This window comes from Acipenser ruthenus, chromosome 4 (genome assembly GCF_902713425.1).
Source record: "Acipenser ruthenus chromosome 4, fAciRut3.2 maternal haplotype, whole genome shotgun sequence".
NCBI lineage: Eukaryota > Metazoa > Chordata > Actinopteri > Acipenseriformes > Acipenseridae > Acipenser > Acipenser ruthenus.
Window position 1 is genome coordinate 72900157 of NC_081192.1, and position 15562 is coordinate 72915718.

General features: G+C 36.5%; 1 protein-coding gene across 1 annotated transcript; it reads left to right on the forward strand.

Annotated features, from left to right (window-relative positions):
- Window positions 1-5994: 5994 nt before the first annotated feature.
- On the forward strand, window positions 5995-12780 carry LOC117400747 (uncharacterized). Its single transcript, XM_034001066.2, has 4 exons — window positions 5995-6097; window positions 7060-7144; window positions 8396-9616; window positions 12041-12780. The coding sequence occupies exons 2-4, from the start codon at window positions 7093-7095 to the stop codon at window positions 12400-12402; spliced, it is 1635 nt and encodes a 544-aa protein (XP_033856957.1). The 5' UTR covers window positions 5995-6097; window positions 7060-7092; the 3' UTR covers window positions 12403-12780.
- The last annotated feature ends 2782 nt before the right edge of the window (window positions 12781-15562 follow it).

A 15562-nucleotide genomic window follows, 5' to 3' on the forward strand; every position in this document is an offset into this window, starting at 1 on the left:
TTTGTACATTCGATATCATGCAAAATCTTCACAGCTGTCAGGGGCATCGTTCACATATCTTAGACATAAACTCAATTGATCATGTTGTGAAATATCCAACAGAACTCTTTTTCCCCAACAGAACACTTCACATCAGCAAGTGCTCTCAAAATATAACGTGCCATGATGCATATGATTTCGTTTTGTACTTCATGCGAAAGCCATTTGAATTTCCTTTCGTTTTGAAGCCACTGCTTTAATGCAACATTATCCTGACTACGGAGATTAAGTAGCTGAATTAAATTGGATTCAAAGTCAGTATGACCACGCAGCGCTAAACCTTGTTGAGCTAGATAGGCAATGCTTGCAAAAATAGCAAAAAGAGCATCACAGGCTTGTGTCATCTGTTTCATGTTGTGTTCTGAAATTTGAAAGCTGACATTAACACCACTTTCCAATTAATTCATTTTTGATGTTGCTTCCCTATGGCACATCATTTTTTCGTGATTTTGAAACCACTCAGTTGCCTTTTTCCAGTTGTCAAAACCTACTGTGATGAAGGTCTGCTCGCTCTTTGTTGAAAATGTAAACATATTCTGCTTCTCACAAGTAGAACATGTTTTACATAGTGCTTTGTTTTTTTCTTCATACATGAGCCAATTGTGTGTCCTAATCCATTCTTCTCGGAAGTGTCTTTTCTCCGTGGTTGAATCTTTTTTTGTAATTTTGGATGGAGGTGCATCTGAGGTGGCAGCAGCATTTTCAGTTGGTATTGAACGGTCTATCGTTTCAGACACAGGATCTGGTTCAGTTGAGTCGCTAGGTTTACGAGTCACCCACTTATCCATGCGTACTTATCCACCCACTTTAACGCATTTCACAATAAATAAATAAATTTAAAAAAAAAAACTTGATAAAGTAAACTTCAGCCTTAACGTTAGTATTAACACAAACAAAAAAAAATCGCTAAATGCTCCTCACACATGTCGATTCATATTGGCAGAATCACATGATCATGCTACGCACGTTACACCCATTCACAGGGTATTATGGGATAGGCGTGCTCAGAGGCAGCATGCTGCTATTACTGTAATAACAGTAGTATACCCCATACACATAAGGCTTTACTTTGGGGTGGTTATACCCGCCCCTAAAATAAACATTCCTGGGGCAAATGCCCCTTTGCCCCACCTAACTCGGCGCCTATGATCGAACACCTTTTAATAAGGAACCACGCTGAACAGTTGGAACAATAGAACTTGAACACAATGGAACTTGAACTTGTAGTTAAAGAAAATGCATGTTTCTATTCAATCAGTAAAGTTCAGAATGTTTTCAGATATAATTGTTGATTTTAAAAAAAAGTTAAATAGTGCAAAAATTGGATATAAAAGTGTAAATTAAGCATCTGAATTAAATACAAATACAAGCATGTATTTTCCCTACTGTTCCTGTACATTTCAAAGTACCAGATGAATTTATTAATATGTGAGGAATCTCTCTTCGCAAATTTGTAATGTCAGCACCACTCTCTGGGAATGAGATTGGCTCCTCTTTCAAAATGCATTCTGCAAACTGAAATGTAAGACATTTGGGGCAAATGGCAAAGGCCAAAACATTTAGAAAAAAAGGTTAATGGATGAACTACCAGGAAGACAGTTTAGTATAAAACAATTTGTGACTATTTGCAAAAAATATTTACACCAAAATCACAAAAAAAGATTGTATACATTTTTACTTCTAAAAATACAATTTAAGTTTAAAAGCAATGTACTATTTTATTATGTTATTTTAAAAAGAACAATCCTGGCAGGAGGCAAGTGATTGAAATATTACCTTGCAAACACATACTCCACAAGACACACTGGCAGCGTTTACATGCACAAGTCATGACAGTTTTTCTCACGACTGTTTGCCATATTTTTCAGGAAATGCGTTGCTATGCAGTTCTGATTTTGGAAAAAAAAAAGTTGGGCCGTATCAATACAGATTATTCAATTCATAGTCATTTAGGGGAGGTGATATTTAAATGTCCGTGTCTGCTTACTAAGTAGGAAAAGAAGGACCCTGAATATTGTGAGCTTCATGCATTGCCATGAAGATAAAAGCATTTAACAAGAGAAATTAATTCACATGTTGTCACACACATTCTTTGGGGAATACAATATGTATAACAAAATTAAGTTGGTCAAAGAAAATTGACTCACAAGTTTGGCAAAAATATTTAATTATTTAGAATATTCTTCAGAAAGTAAAGCTGTTTTAGGCTGGCAACCTGGAAACCTGTATTATGAATTTAAAACTAAAACTTTTAAAATCATTATGTTCAGCATCAACAAGTACACACTACTTACTATCAATGTCCAGTGATGACGATCACAAACTGCACCAAGAAACTTGGGCGTATTTATCCAAGTCAGCCTGGAAAGAATTGAGTGTCTTTACTACCATTTAGAAGTAAAAAACAAACAAACAAAATAAACAAACCTGTCCCATCATAGGTGATTTGTCCTTCCAAATTTCAGTCATGGCAAAGCTGTCAATCAGGCATACCTTCTCTTCTTTTTTTTTGGTTCCACCTCTGTACCAAGACACTTAGATATCCATTGATCACCTGAAACAATTAGGAACGAGTGTTAGCTTTTAGTCTAACTAAAATTGCCTACCGTGTGTTAAGACTATTTTTCTTGAATCTGAATGCTTTGCATAATGCCGACAGTAGAATATGAAGTGTGAACAGGTTTAATATAACTCAGTGGTTCTCAGTCCTGGTCATGGGGAACCCTTGTGTCTACTGGTTTTTGTTCCAACTGAGCTCTCAATTACTTTATTGAACACTCAATTGAACTAAGAATTTGCTTAATTAGACTTTTTAAATGGTTTAACTTATAAAAAGTTGGAGATTTCAAGTTTCATGTTATACATAACTTGAAATCTCCAACTCTTTAAAATAATTACAAAGCTCTGATTAGGCAAATTGTTAGTTCAATTAAGTAATTGAGAGCTCAGTTGGAACACTACCTATTTTGAAAAAAAAAATAATCTGTAGCTTTATATGAAGGAACGTGTTTAATATAAATATATACTCACACAAGAACGTATTCTCTGGTATAATCATTATGAAACAGCGCTGTGAAGTGGAGAGCAAGTGAGAGACTGAGAACAGACAGTTATTATTATTATTATTATTATTATTATTATTATTATTATTATTATTATTATTATTTCTTTGCCGTGGTCTGTGGCTGATAGCTGTCCTTTTCTTTTTATTTATTTTACCTATGTTAACAATAAACAGTTTGGACAAACACTGCCTTTGAACCTGTTTATTTACATGGAGCATTACAATGCTCCATGTAGTCGGTTGGAAATTTGGGCTTGCTTGGTATTGGTATTTGTGTACAGTGTGCAATACGGCGTGAAACTTTCACTGAAAAAAGATTGACACGTTCACAGAATTCTGAAAGCTCTGTTCGTAAAAGGTTTTTTTTTTGGTTTTGTTTTTTCTGTTGCAATCCAGTACTCAAGCAACAGCAGTGCCGCTCCCCCAACTGATTCAAGCCACAGACATTTACCTCTCAGTTTGCGTTACAAGATCCAGTAGCGCAGATTATCTTTCTCCCCTTTTTATGATATCTAAAGACAGCAAGCTTTAATTCAGCTCTCAACAATGCCCTTTGGTGCACAATCGCCTGGATTACCAATCGGCATTACTAATTCTGTTTACTTTCTCGCCATTGCAGATGCCAATACAGCCTCGTCTCTCCACACACATATCGGCAGTAGATCTCTCAATCATCACGTTGCACTATTTCCATACAATCGCCTGGCTGCAGCGATTCATTGCTACTTTCTTTCAGTAACTGAGACACAAAATCACAATGGGTAGGACGTTAATTTGATTCAATTCTCATTCAACTCTGGATCCCCAGCTTGTTTTAGAAAAAAAAAAGTTACTCATGGTGAAATTGTCTTGTTTTCGTGTTTTACAACGCATTTTTGTAGTTTACCCTCTTGCTTTCATGAAGTGGACTCATGCATGTTTAATCGTAATCACTAGAGGGTAGTATGACACCACAAATTGTGTGTTTAAACTACAGTATCTACAGTATATCCTTGTGTAAGAAACCCCTGTATTTTCTAATCAAATAATTATTACCTGGAGCTTGGTTTGAAATGTATACTTTAAAAGGCTAATAATTAATGTGCGGAGCTGCCAGCAGACATTGAAGAACTATTAATATAATTGAAAGCAGCCTCACGATGGATAATGCATTCATAGACTGTTCCCAATCAGTTCAACAGGTTTTGCAGCAAATCTACATCTTGCAGCAACCTCAGAGCAAATGCCTCCAGGGCTACGATCTGCCTAAATCTGCCCCAACATTTGTATAATTTATCTCTCTTCAGCCCTCTTGACCAGTCTTCTTTGTCACTGGTCATGCAACTTCTCTGTCGTCTAATATGGATTTCAGTTTCCAATCCTTTTTATTCAAGACACCACTTTCCCGGTACTCATAATAACATGGCCGGTGCATTAGCTTAGATACAGATATCCAGATTCCATAATAAAGTCTGCAGCTCATCCAATGCCTCTGGAAGCTTCACAATCAAATCATCTGTTCAACTAAATCTCTCCTTCGTAATCTCCTGGATTCAGCCCAGGATACATGGCATATACTCTCACCCTTCAACTAGATCATCCTACACCACTGGCTGGAGTACTTTTCTCAACAATTTCTGAACTAAAATGGATTTCCTCAACCCCTTTCAATCAAGATTGGATTCTCGCTTTTTATTGTTCATTCCAAGGACTCTTTCACTATCAAAGTCTACTTCAACACTACACTCCATTCCAGTTGTTTGTCTTCATCTGTGTGGGATCTTTAAGGACCATCATGTTTGTCATTTTTACCGTTCTCAAATACTTTAATCTCTCAAGATCTAGTGATGGAAACGATCTGTTTAGCCACTGCAATTTCTAGGAATCATACTGGCAGTGGATGTTTTAAGCAAGCCCTCTGTATCTAAACTCGACTATATTCGTTCCCCTATTCAGAACTTTCAGATCAAGAAACACGCACCACTCTCTTTGCTGGACCATTTTAATTTGTAATTCGCATTTTCCCCAAGGTCGGACATTTCATATTTCGATTTACTTGCTCTTCCATCAACAGCAAAAAACTTAGATTCCTACATTAATATTTCATCAGAATCTAGAAAAAACAATTAAATGTGGTTGGCTCTCATTCAACATTGGATCGACCTGTTCTATATTCTATGATGATTTCATTTCAGCACCTCTCAACCTGGCCTTATTTACGAACGTTTCATTTAAGAGATTTTGAGGTTTTCTAGTTTTTTTTTTGTCATTAGAAATTGAAAACCTGTTACTGCATCTGAAATCCACAGGTCTTCTTCAAATATACCCAACCCAACAGGGTTTTGCCCTGTTGGGTTGGGTTGAGTGCCGAAAAAAAGTGGTAATGTTGGGATTCACCCGGAAGCCCATGGCAAAACTAGACTCACCAGACCACAAGATATGTTTACATATATATATATATATATATATATATATATATATATAGATGCTGGAAACCAAATGAGAAATTGGCTTACTGTGCATTTGTGTTGCAGTGACTATTTAAATAAAGGTGTGTATGTGACCCTAGTTGCCATCTTGGTTTAAAGCTAAGGAACATTGCTTTTGGTGTACTTGGGTATAGAAAATGTGTAGGCTGTATACAAACTTCAACCTCTCATTTATTTAAGTGTTTGTGAACCTCTTTAGAAAAAATACCAACAGTTGTTCATTCGATTCACACCTTTTAAGCTGCAGCGCAGTTGAATTACAGTTTACTTATTAAATCTAATAAGTAATGTTTGTTAACTTCCTGTTCTCATGTAAAAATGAAAAAAAAAACAGAACCAGTTTTGCATTAGCTAGCAAAAAGGTTCACAAAAAGCAGAAAGGATTTTATGCAAAGAGCAAGTGTGTATGTTTGGTGTATTTACATATTTAAAATGGTGCCACAATATAATAACATATCCAAACAACAGAAGAGGAGGACAGACAGCAGTTGCAGTGACATTGAAGAGTCGGCAACATTTCTACAAGGTGAGCTAACACGTTTGATCTTTTATAATGATGTATAAGCTAAACATTTTGATAAAGCATCATCCTTCTGTGCTGGTTTAACCTTTCCTGCCTGTTCACAAGGTGGGTGCTTGATCAGAATTTCCATCTGTGGCCAGCATTGGTTTTAAAATGTTGATTTAAGAGGTGGTACGGGTGCATTTTGATTTCTTTCTTTCACGATTTTCATTGTGCACGTGAATTTTAGCAAATCTTATTTAGATAATGTTAACATACTGTACAGTAACGACAGTAGCATTTATCCATCAATGGATAACACAAATGGTAGCCATCCTAAAGTGTTGACATACAGTATATTGTACTGGTATGTTATCAAATATTATTAGACTGTAGATATTATTATCAATTTACTTGGATGTGGTAAGTCTCAGCAGCCAACATTTCAAACATCAACACTTGAAGCTAAGATTAAGACCAGTCGGGATTAATTAATAATAATATTTATTTTATTAATAATAATAATAATAATAATATTTGCCGAGGCACTGCACTAGTTTATAACAAGTTGGCTAACAGGTAATCTTACACACACAGTCTGTATTTATTCATCTGTTGGGGGATTGGGAATATGAATTATGATCCTCTAAAGTGATTCTAATTGCAAAATAAAGTTACAAATTATATTCAGAGAAGACCATTTGTATGTGTCTATGCAGGAACGAAAGGAACTAGGGTACTCCGCATTTAGTTCGTTCTCAGTATTTCACTATAGAAACATGTCCCTCTCCAACTAAGCAATCTCTTTCATTAGTACCTCTTTGTATTATGAGTTCGGTAGCCAAAACATTTTTCTATTTGAGAGTTTATTGGTTTTACCTTTTGTGCATCATCCCTGCACTCTCACATCAAGATGAAATATTTTGGGGGTGCTTTTTCATTGCGTAGCCCTTGTATGAGATTTTCTCCTCTTTAATCGTTTCCAGGAACACTGCCCCATCGGCACTTTCAACTCCAGGATGTGGTCGGGGCTGACAGTGACTCTGCTCCTCTTAGCTGCAGTGACTCCAGGTGAGGGGCAATGCCTTTATGGTGTTATTGATCATTAATGTGGAAGTAGCATTGTGCATCAGACAGTAGCAGAGTTGGAGTCAATTGCATTTTTTCAATTCAAATTCCATTTCTAATCCCAGTTCCCTTTTAATCAATTCAAAATCCTATTCCAGTCATTTTACAACAAAGGCTTTATTGAGCAAACAAATACTGTATATAACTCAATGAACTTGCCAGGTAACCTGGTAAAGCCTATGGCAGAAACCAAGTAAACACTAAGTAAACACTATGCCGTAAAAGGGAATAGGAACTGGAATTGTATAAAAGGGGACTGGGATTGGAAATGGAATTGGAATTGACGACAAACCAGGACAGTAGAACATTTCTTAGTAACCACAGTGTACAAGCCGTTATTGTTGCATTATTTTTTTCTGTTTGGAAGTGTGATTTAGAAATAAAAAAAAATACAAATAAATAAAAAGCCCAAGAAAGTTCTAAAATGGTAAAACATATAAAGAACTTTAAAAGTTTTCAGAAAATGTGCTCTATCTTCCCATTAGGTGATTATTTGGCACAAAATTACTCTATACAAAACAAGGGGAATGTTGAAACCCAGGACTGGGTGCTAAAGTGAGTTCTAAACCCATATATATATATATATATATATATATATATATATATATATATATATATATATATATATATATATTGTCTACGTCGATGTGAAAACTGAAAAAAAAATTCATCAATTTCTAAGTAATTTTGGAAATCTCCAATAAACACTGGCACTTGTACAGGAATCCAGTTTAGTTAGAGTTTAGTTAATCTTACAGAATATTTCTGAGGGTTTTTAAAATTAAGGACTAATCAAATATGGCAGACCAGATGCTCTGCATGTATATGTATGTGTGCGTGTGGGGTCGGGGGGGGGGATAAGAAACAACTGAAGACTGCATACCAGCCTCCAAATGAAGGAAAAGTATGAGTTGTTATTTCTTAACTTTATTGGGTGAAAAATATTAGCTGTTTATTTGATAACTGTAGTGGAAAGCCTTATTCTTTTCAGAATTTTTTTTTTTTTACTAATAATAACATGAAGTAAAAAGCTTTGAAAATACAGCCAATTGTGTTTGATAAAAAAAAAGAAAAGTTTTGATCCAAAATTGTTGATCTTGATAGTGTTTCTGTACCATGTTGATTTATTCCACGTTAATATTGCTTACAACTATCTGTTTTCATTTTGTTCTTTTCTTTTTTTTTCATCCAAAGGATTCTCTACTCCATATTCTGCTGGCCAAGAATTTACCACAACCTTTATGACAAACAGATTGAATTCTCTTGGTTACCAAAATGATACACTTGGATTAATCATCTCTGCCTTTCAACCTAATACATCTGTTTCTGTCAAGGTGCTTTCCACTGGCTTCAAAACAGAGCTATTTCTGCAGAAAGAGGAAAAGGCTTCAGTGCAACTCCAGCCATCTTCGGAGAAGCTAGGAACACAGACACCATTTAGTACAGTCATTATCAGAAGCAACAAAGCTATCTCTGTGCTGTCCTACACCAATAATTCACGGTTTATTGAGACCTCCGTTCTTTACCCAGTGCAAAATCAGGGGAACAAATACTATGTTTTTACTCAATCGTCGCAAAATGATTTGTTCAGTGAGTTTGTCATAGTCAACACAAATCAGACAAATGAGGTCTCAGTCTCCACAAATGTCCCTGCAACAACTAATGGTTCTGTTCATGGAGACGGTGACATAAAAGTTGTTCTGTCTGCCTACGAGAGCCTGCATATCCAAAGCGATGAAACATTTAACAGGGCACAGGTCACAACCCAGAAACCAGTGGCTTTGCTGTATGGCCGCCGGTGTACAACATTTCAATTGGCAAAATGTCAACAATCATTTGAGCAGCTACCTTCTATTACAGCATGGGGGAAGGATTTCATTGTGCCCCCAGTTTTAGATGGGGATGGATTTGGTTATGTCCATGTTGTTACAGATGAACAGCAAAACACGGTGTACATTAATGATGGAAGCAACAAGATAATTGATAATGACCTTAAACTGGACTTTAACACTTTCTCGGCTCTGTCAATCAGGGCGAAATACAAGGTCATGGTCATGTTTGTGTGCACAGGCCTGCATTCAGGACAAAGTTTCAAACCCTTCAATCTGAATATCATACCCGTCCATCTCTTTGCTTCTTCTTACTTAGTATACAAAGTGCCTCATTACAATAACAGGTTGCTGTTGGTGGCTGAAAGCTCCCAAACAGATGGTGTCTTGCTGGATGACAACGCTTTGCCCCTGTCTGTGGTATGGAAGAAAGTTGCAGATTCCAATTACTCATGGGCAGATGTTCCTTTAGGATCAGAATCTGAGCACAGTGTAATCCGACACAAATCTGCAAGAATTGGGGTGTACAGCTATGGGATTTTGCCTGAACACGGTTCCTATGGGTACCCAGCAATGAATTTTGAAGGTAACTACTTTAATTGGTAATGGTATGTTGCAGGATTGGGATTAATGGTTAATCTGATTAACCTTGTTACAGTATTTTTGATTTATTTATTTATTTTATCTTGTGTTGCATAGCAAGCAACTAGTTAATACGCCTTCTTCTCAACCTAGTCAGTCACATAATTTCATAAAGGTGTTGTTTTGCCTGGACAACAATTTAATTTATTACTAGTGCTGGGATGAACATGGTATTTTCATGTTTGAACATCAGTTTAAGATTCAGAAAAGTATTCGCATATTCTTTCATTTGCAAAACTATTATTATTATTATTATTATTATTATTATTATTATTATTATTAATAATAATAATAATAATAATAATAATAATAATAATAATAATAATATTTGGCAGATGCCTTTATCCAAGTCGACTTACAGGTATTACAGGGCAATATAAGGTTACAATGCAAGCTTTATTATAATACAGCGTAATTGACAATAACTGCAAATATGTGCGTACCATTAAAATACAATATGAACAAGGATTCTGTAAGATAGGACCGAGTGGTGAAGAGAGCGGTAGGCAAGAACAAGGGTCTTCAATTGAATGTGAGCAAAGATAGGTAGCCAGTGGAGGGTGTGAAGCAAAGGGGTAGCACGAGAGTAGAGAGGTTGCGAGAAAACAGGAGGAGAGAAACACGGCAGTAGTTCTGGGTGGAGGAAGGGTCAAGAGGTTTCTTTAGAATGGGGGTGACACGAGCAGTTTTAAAGGCTGATGAAAAGGAGCCAGAGATCAGAGAGGTGTTAATGAGGGAGGAGTTAAAAGGAAGAGGAGCAGGGACAATGGATTTGAAGAAGTGACCAGGAAGGTAAATAAAAATATGGGTCAGAATATACTCTCACAGATAGACACTTCTTCTATAGATATTTTAGATTGCATTTGGCTATAAACTCTCATATTATATACAAACATAATTTTAACCTGTACCATACAATATTATGGGGACCATTTGTATGTGCATGCACTGTATTTTTCAGCATTCACCCCTATGGACATTTTAAAGGAAAGCGCTAAATTTCTGAAATTCATATCTTACAGTTCTTGGGACCTTGCGGCTTGTTTTTGAGTGAAGAACTAGGAAGGCAGCACATTTTGATATCCAATGGCCACAAGCTATTATTATTTTTAAAATTCCCTAGTCACAAATAGAACCACATTCAGGTACTTACAGTTTTGTGGTCTCACATTACAACTCAATGGACACAAGCTGTATGTATGCTTATTAATTTATTTGAGTAGGTCTGCATATGATCCAAGTTTGTTTTTTGTTCTAAGCTTCCCTTCTGTATGAAAGTAATATTTGAAAACAAAAAACCCTAATAAATAAATTAAATAAATGGCAAATTAATGTTGCATTCTCTACATGTAACAGTTCCAGAGATAGCTCTTTGCAGGTAACCCAGCCTTTTACAAAGTTGAGATCTTAATTCACGTCCTAGAACCTATTTACTGTCGCCTCTGCCTGCCAGGGTACATTGCCCTGTGGTGTATGGGTTTTACACAGCTTCCTTCTAAAATACACACTGTATCTAGGTTGTGCATCAGAACATTCAAATTCATTCTCTTGTAGAAATAAAGTGTAATGCAGTTTGCAGTGTCCAGAATATTGCTTGTCACCCTGTACCAGTGAATGTAACATGAAACACAAAGCTGCTTATTTGCTTGTGCATGCAAAGCGTATTACTTTTGCATTTCTGTAGCTATAGAGAAATTACAAAATTACAGGCAGATAATTCAATAGAGTCAGCTCATCAAATGATCAAAACAAGGGGCACATGTTCCAGAGCATATTTTGAGCAGGTCTAGTAACTGATTTGCTGATGCTAAGTAAACAGAGCAACTTTTTTGTACCAAGTATAGTGTAAATCAGAGGAGCAGGGTTTTACCCATTGGGTGATTTGTTGTTAAGGTTTCTTATTACAGAACTGACACAGTCACCAATCACCCTTTCTTAATACAACTAATGTGCATTAAAAATAACATTTATTCTCTTGCAGCAATATGGTATGGTATTTGAATTGGCAACAAACATTTTATATGTACAATAAAAATACTTCATTACAAATACATTATTAATTCAAACACACAATTAATAGAAAATATGCTGCAGCATTTATTGTGAACTTTTTGATTGTTCTCATTTGGAAGATCTTGAACAATGATTATCGAGTTTCAAAGTACTTCATATAGATTGACACAGTTGTATATTTAGCAGCAGCTAATAGAGGAATCTCAAACAGGTACACCAACCACAGGTGCCTGCATTAGGTTTGCTGGGTGCAAGATGAGCGCAATGGGTTGCCTATAGCTATATGATATTGCAATTAATACCATCACCTGTAACTACTGTACATGCATGTGATGCTGCTGTTTATCCTTCACAGCTTACAGTGAGTTGATCCTAGTCAGAGAGAAGAAGACCTGGATGGGGGCTCACAAGCACTGTCAGTCCATGCAGGCCGAGCTAGTCAGCATCACCAGCCTTTCAATGCAGCAGAAAGTGGTGGACTTACTGGGCAATGTCACGGAGCAGGGGGTGTGGATTGGCATGAGGATTAGCCTGATGAGTGGGGAATGGTACTGGCTCAGCAATGAGCCCATGGAGTATTCAAACTGGGGGGAAGGGGAGCCTAGTAATCCTTTTGAAGAGCTCTGTGGTACAATTGTTCCCAAAAGCCAACAGAATTTCCCCTGGAATGATGAGTGCTGCTATACAAATATGCCTTTCATTTGCCATAAGATGTAGGTCATGGCATATAATTGTTCCTTGTTGTCCATATGCAGTTGCCTGTTTTGCAAAATAAGCCACTGCACACAAACATCATTCACTGATTTCAAGGTTTTTTTTTCCTCTGCATATGACAATTGAATGAGTTTTTAAGCACTCAATACAACTGTGCAAGGTATACAATAATGAATAACGTGCATCTTTAGGGCTTGGTGACATGACTAATCACTATTGTAAATCTTGTTGCATATTATACTGCCTATTGTCTTTATTTACTTTGCTATAACATTATCTGTCAAACACTCAATAGTGCTAAAATTGAGAAGACATTGAGAAATAATTCTTGTCAAAACATTTGTTATTGAATATATTAAGTTTATTTTAGTATATATATATATATATATAGCAGCGTGATAGTTAGGGAATTCTATGTGCATGTGTACAAATAAGATAGAAACAATATGTTATTCTTTATATATTAATAGTATGTAGACAACAAATATGTTAACTAATTTAGACTCTGTAAAGGTGACAGGTATGACATTTAAAGTATATTTTAATGTTTACTTAAATTCTGCTTTACAAGACTTCCCTTCGTTCAATCTAATAAAGAACATACTCTTTCAAAGCTACTTGTTGTTCTTCTTATTTATAGTCTACAATGTTTTTTTTACCCAAGTTTTCTCCCCAATTTGGAATGCCCAATTATTGTTTTTTATCCTGGTTCACTGCTGCAACCCCCTGCGACTTGGGAAATGGAGGCTGAAACGTGTGCCTGCCAATCCGTCATTCTTCGCACTACAGATCCATAGAGAAGCCACCAGACATATAGTGCCGGAGGACAACACAGATCTAAATGGCTCCACTGCAGATCCACAGGTGCCCTATCAGCTACAGGGGTCGCTGGTGCGCAGTGAACTGCAGATTCAGGGCAGCAGTGTGGAGTAGTGGTTAGGGCTCTGAACTCTTGACCGGAGGGTTGTGGGATCAGTCCCCAGTGGAGGACACTGCTGCTGTACCCTTGAGCAAGGTACTTTACCTAGATTGCAGTAAAAACCCAACTGTATAAATGGGTAATTGTATGTAAAAATAATGTGATATCTTGTAACAATTGTAAGTCACCCTGGATAAGGGCGTCTGCTAAGAAATAAATAATAATAATAATTCCCCTGCCAACCTAATCCCTCCCGACCCAGGTGGCATGTAAATAAGTGACTGCACAAAAGCATCTTTCACAGATTTGTTTAAGACAAATGGAATGGGTTTTAAGCACTGCAACAACCACTGCTGTGCAAGATATAAAATAAACAATTAACTGATTGATTATACTTATTTAACAAAATCTTGTCTTTTTATATTCTATTGCCTATGGTCATTACTGCATACTAATATTTTGCAGTGTATTGGGTGCTCAATATAAACTTGTAATCACATCAAGGAGAAAAAAATATTTTCTTTATATATTAATAGTATGTAATCAGCATATGGCATATGTTAACTCATTTAGAGTTTCAGTAAGGATGACTGCCAAGACAGGTACAACATTTAAGGTATATATTAATGCGTATTAAAATTCTGCTTTACACCTTTCTACTTCTTAATATACAGTACAATCCATTTATTTAAAAAAAGGGATGAAATCCCATACAAATGTTATATTAAAGTGGATAGCAAACAATGGAATGAATATGAACATGTTTGGTAAGGATGCGTGACTGTCAGCTAGTTAAATAATCAGTAGCTGATCAGCCACGCGTCCCCACGGGTTTTAAATTATAAATAACAATAACAAAAGACGTGGCGCTTTTATCCGCGCCGCAAACAAAAATACAAATAATAATAAATAGGGGCGGGACACTCCGCCACACTCAGATATAATTTAATGCAAATAAGACCAGGTGGGCTGGAGATGGCATTTTTATAAGTATTTTGATTACTTTTATACTTAAAATACTGATAGGAAAGGGTGTCCTGCTTGAGGATAAGCACAGACAGCAGCTGCAAGGACACAAGAGCACAGCAGAGACAATTCGGTGAGCTAAAAGACATTTCGGAGGATTTAGCATTCTGACAGGGAGAATGAGGTGGTGACTAGTGGAGTGGAGGGGGTCCTGTGTGCTAAGCCACGGCTCCAGCACTAGCACAGGGGTGGCAGTGCTGTTGAAGTCCAGCAAAGGAACTGCTTTATTAGGAACTGCATTGAAGAGATAGAAAAAAGGAGGCTTTTAAAAGTGAGGGCTAGGCTAGGTGATATAGTGTACGTTTTTATTAATATTTATGCTCCTAATGAGGGGAGGGATGGAATTTTAATTTGTAATAAATTAAAGCAAGCTCTTTTTAGTATCAATAATGACGATGCAGCGGTGGTAGGAGGGGATTTTAAATGCACCATTGATTTTAACATTGATAGGAATAATGAGGAACCCCATCTCCAATCCTCAAGAGCTGGCTGCAGTTTTAGAGTCCAGTGACCTGGTTGACATTTGGAGGTGTCTGCACCCTAATACATGACAGTACACCTGGTTTCACTCTTGTTGAGAATGCATATATAAAGTGAGGCTGGACCATTTTTTACACTATTACACTTTATAATACCTTAATACATTCATTAAAGCCAGCATCACCCCTAACAGTGAAAATGGATAACTGCAAAGCATACGACATGGTCTATTTAGATTTCCAGAAAGCTTTCTCCATTTGTGACCCCTGGTCCTTGTTTCTTTTTTCAGGTCAAAAAAGTCCCCTGGGTCGACATTGTTCATACCTTTTAGGATTTTGAATGTTTGAATCAGATCGGCGTGTAGTCTTCTTTGTTCAAGACTGAATAGATTCAATTCTTTTAGCTTGTCTGCATACGACATGCCTTTTAAACCCGGGATAATTCTGGTTGTTCTTCTTTGCACTCTTTCTACAGCAGCAATATACTTTTTGTAACGAGGTGACCAGAACTGAACACAATATTCTAGGTGAGGTCTTACTAATGCATTGTAAAGTTTTGACATTACTTCCCTTGATTTAAATTCAACACTTATCAAATTATTACAAGACACAATTTTATGAACAATTCCATCAGTTCTGGGATATTTGGAAAACAAATAAAAAAAAATTATAAAAATTTGAGGCAGTGGTGGGACATTGGCAAAATACAAATCAAAATATTTTATCAGCAGTACACTCT

Bases quoted from the DNA above. Each gene is read 5' to 3' on its own strand.
- LOC117400747 (XM_034001066.2), top strand. From the start codon at position 7,093: ATGTGGTCGGGGCTGACAGTGACTCTGCTCCTCTTAGCTGCAGTGACT. The intron at 7,145-8,395 runs GTGAGGGGCAAT...TTTCATCCAAAG, and splicing joins CTTAGCTGCAGTGACTCCAG to GATTCTCTACTCCATATTCT. The intron at 9,617-12,040 runs GTAACTACTTTA...TATCCTTCACAG, and splicing joins CCCAGCAATGAATTTTGAAG to CTTACAGTGAGTTGATCCTA.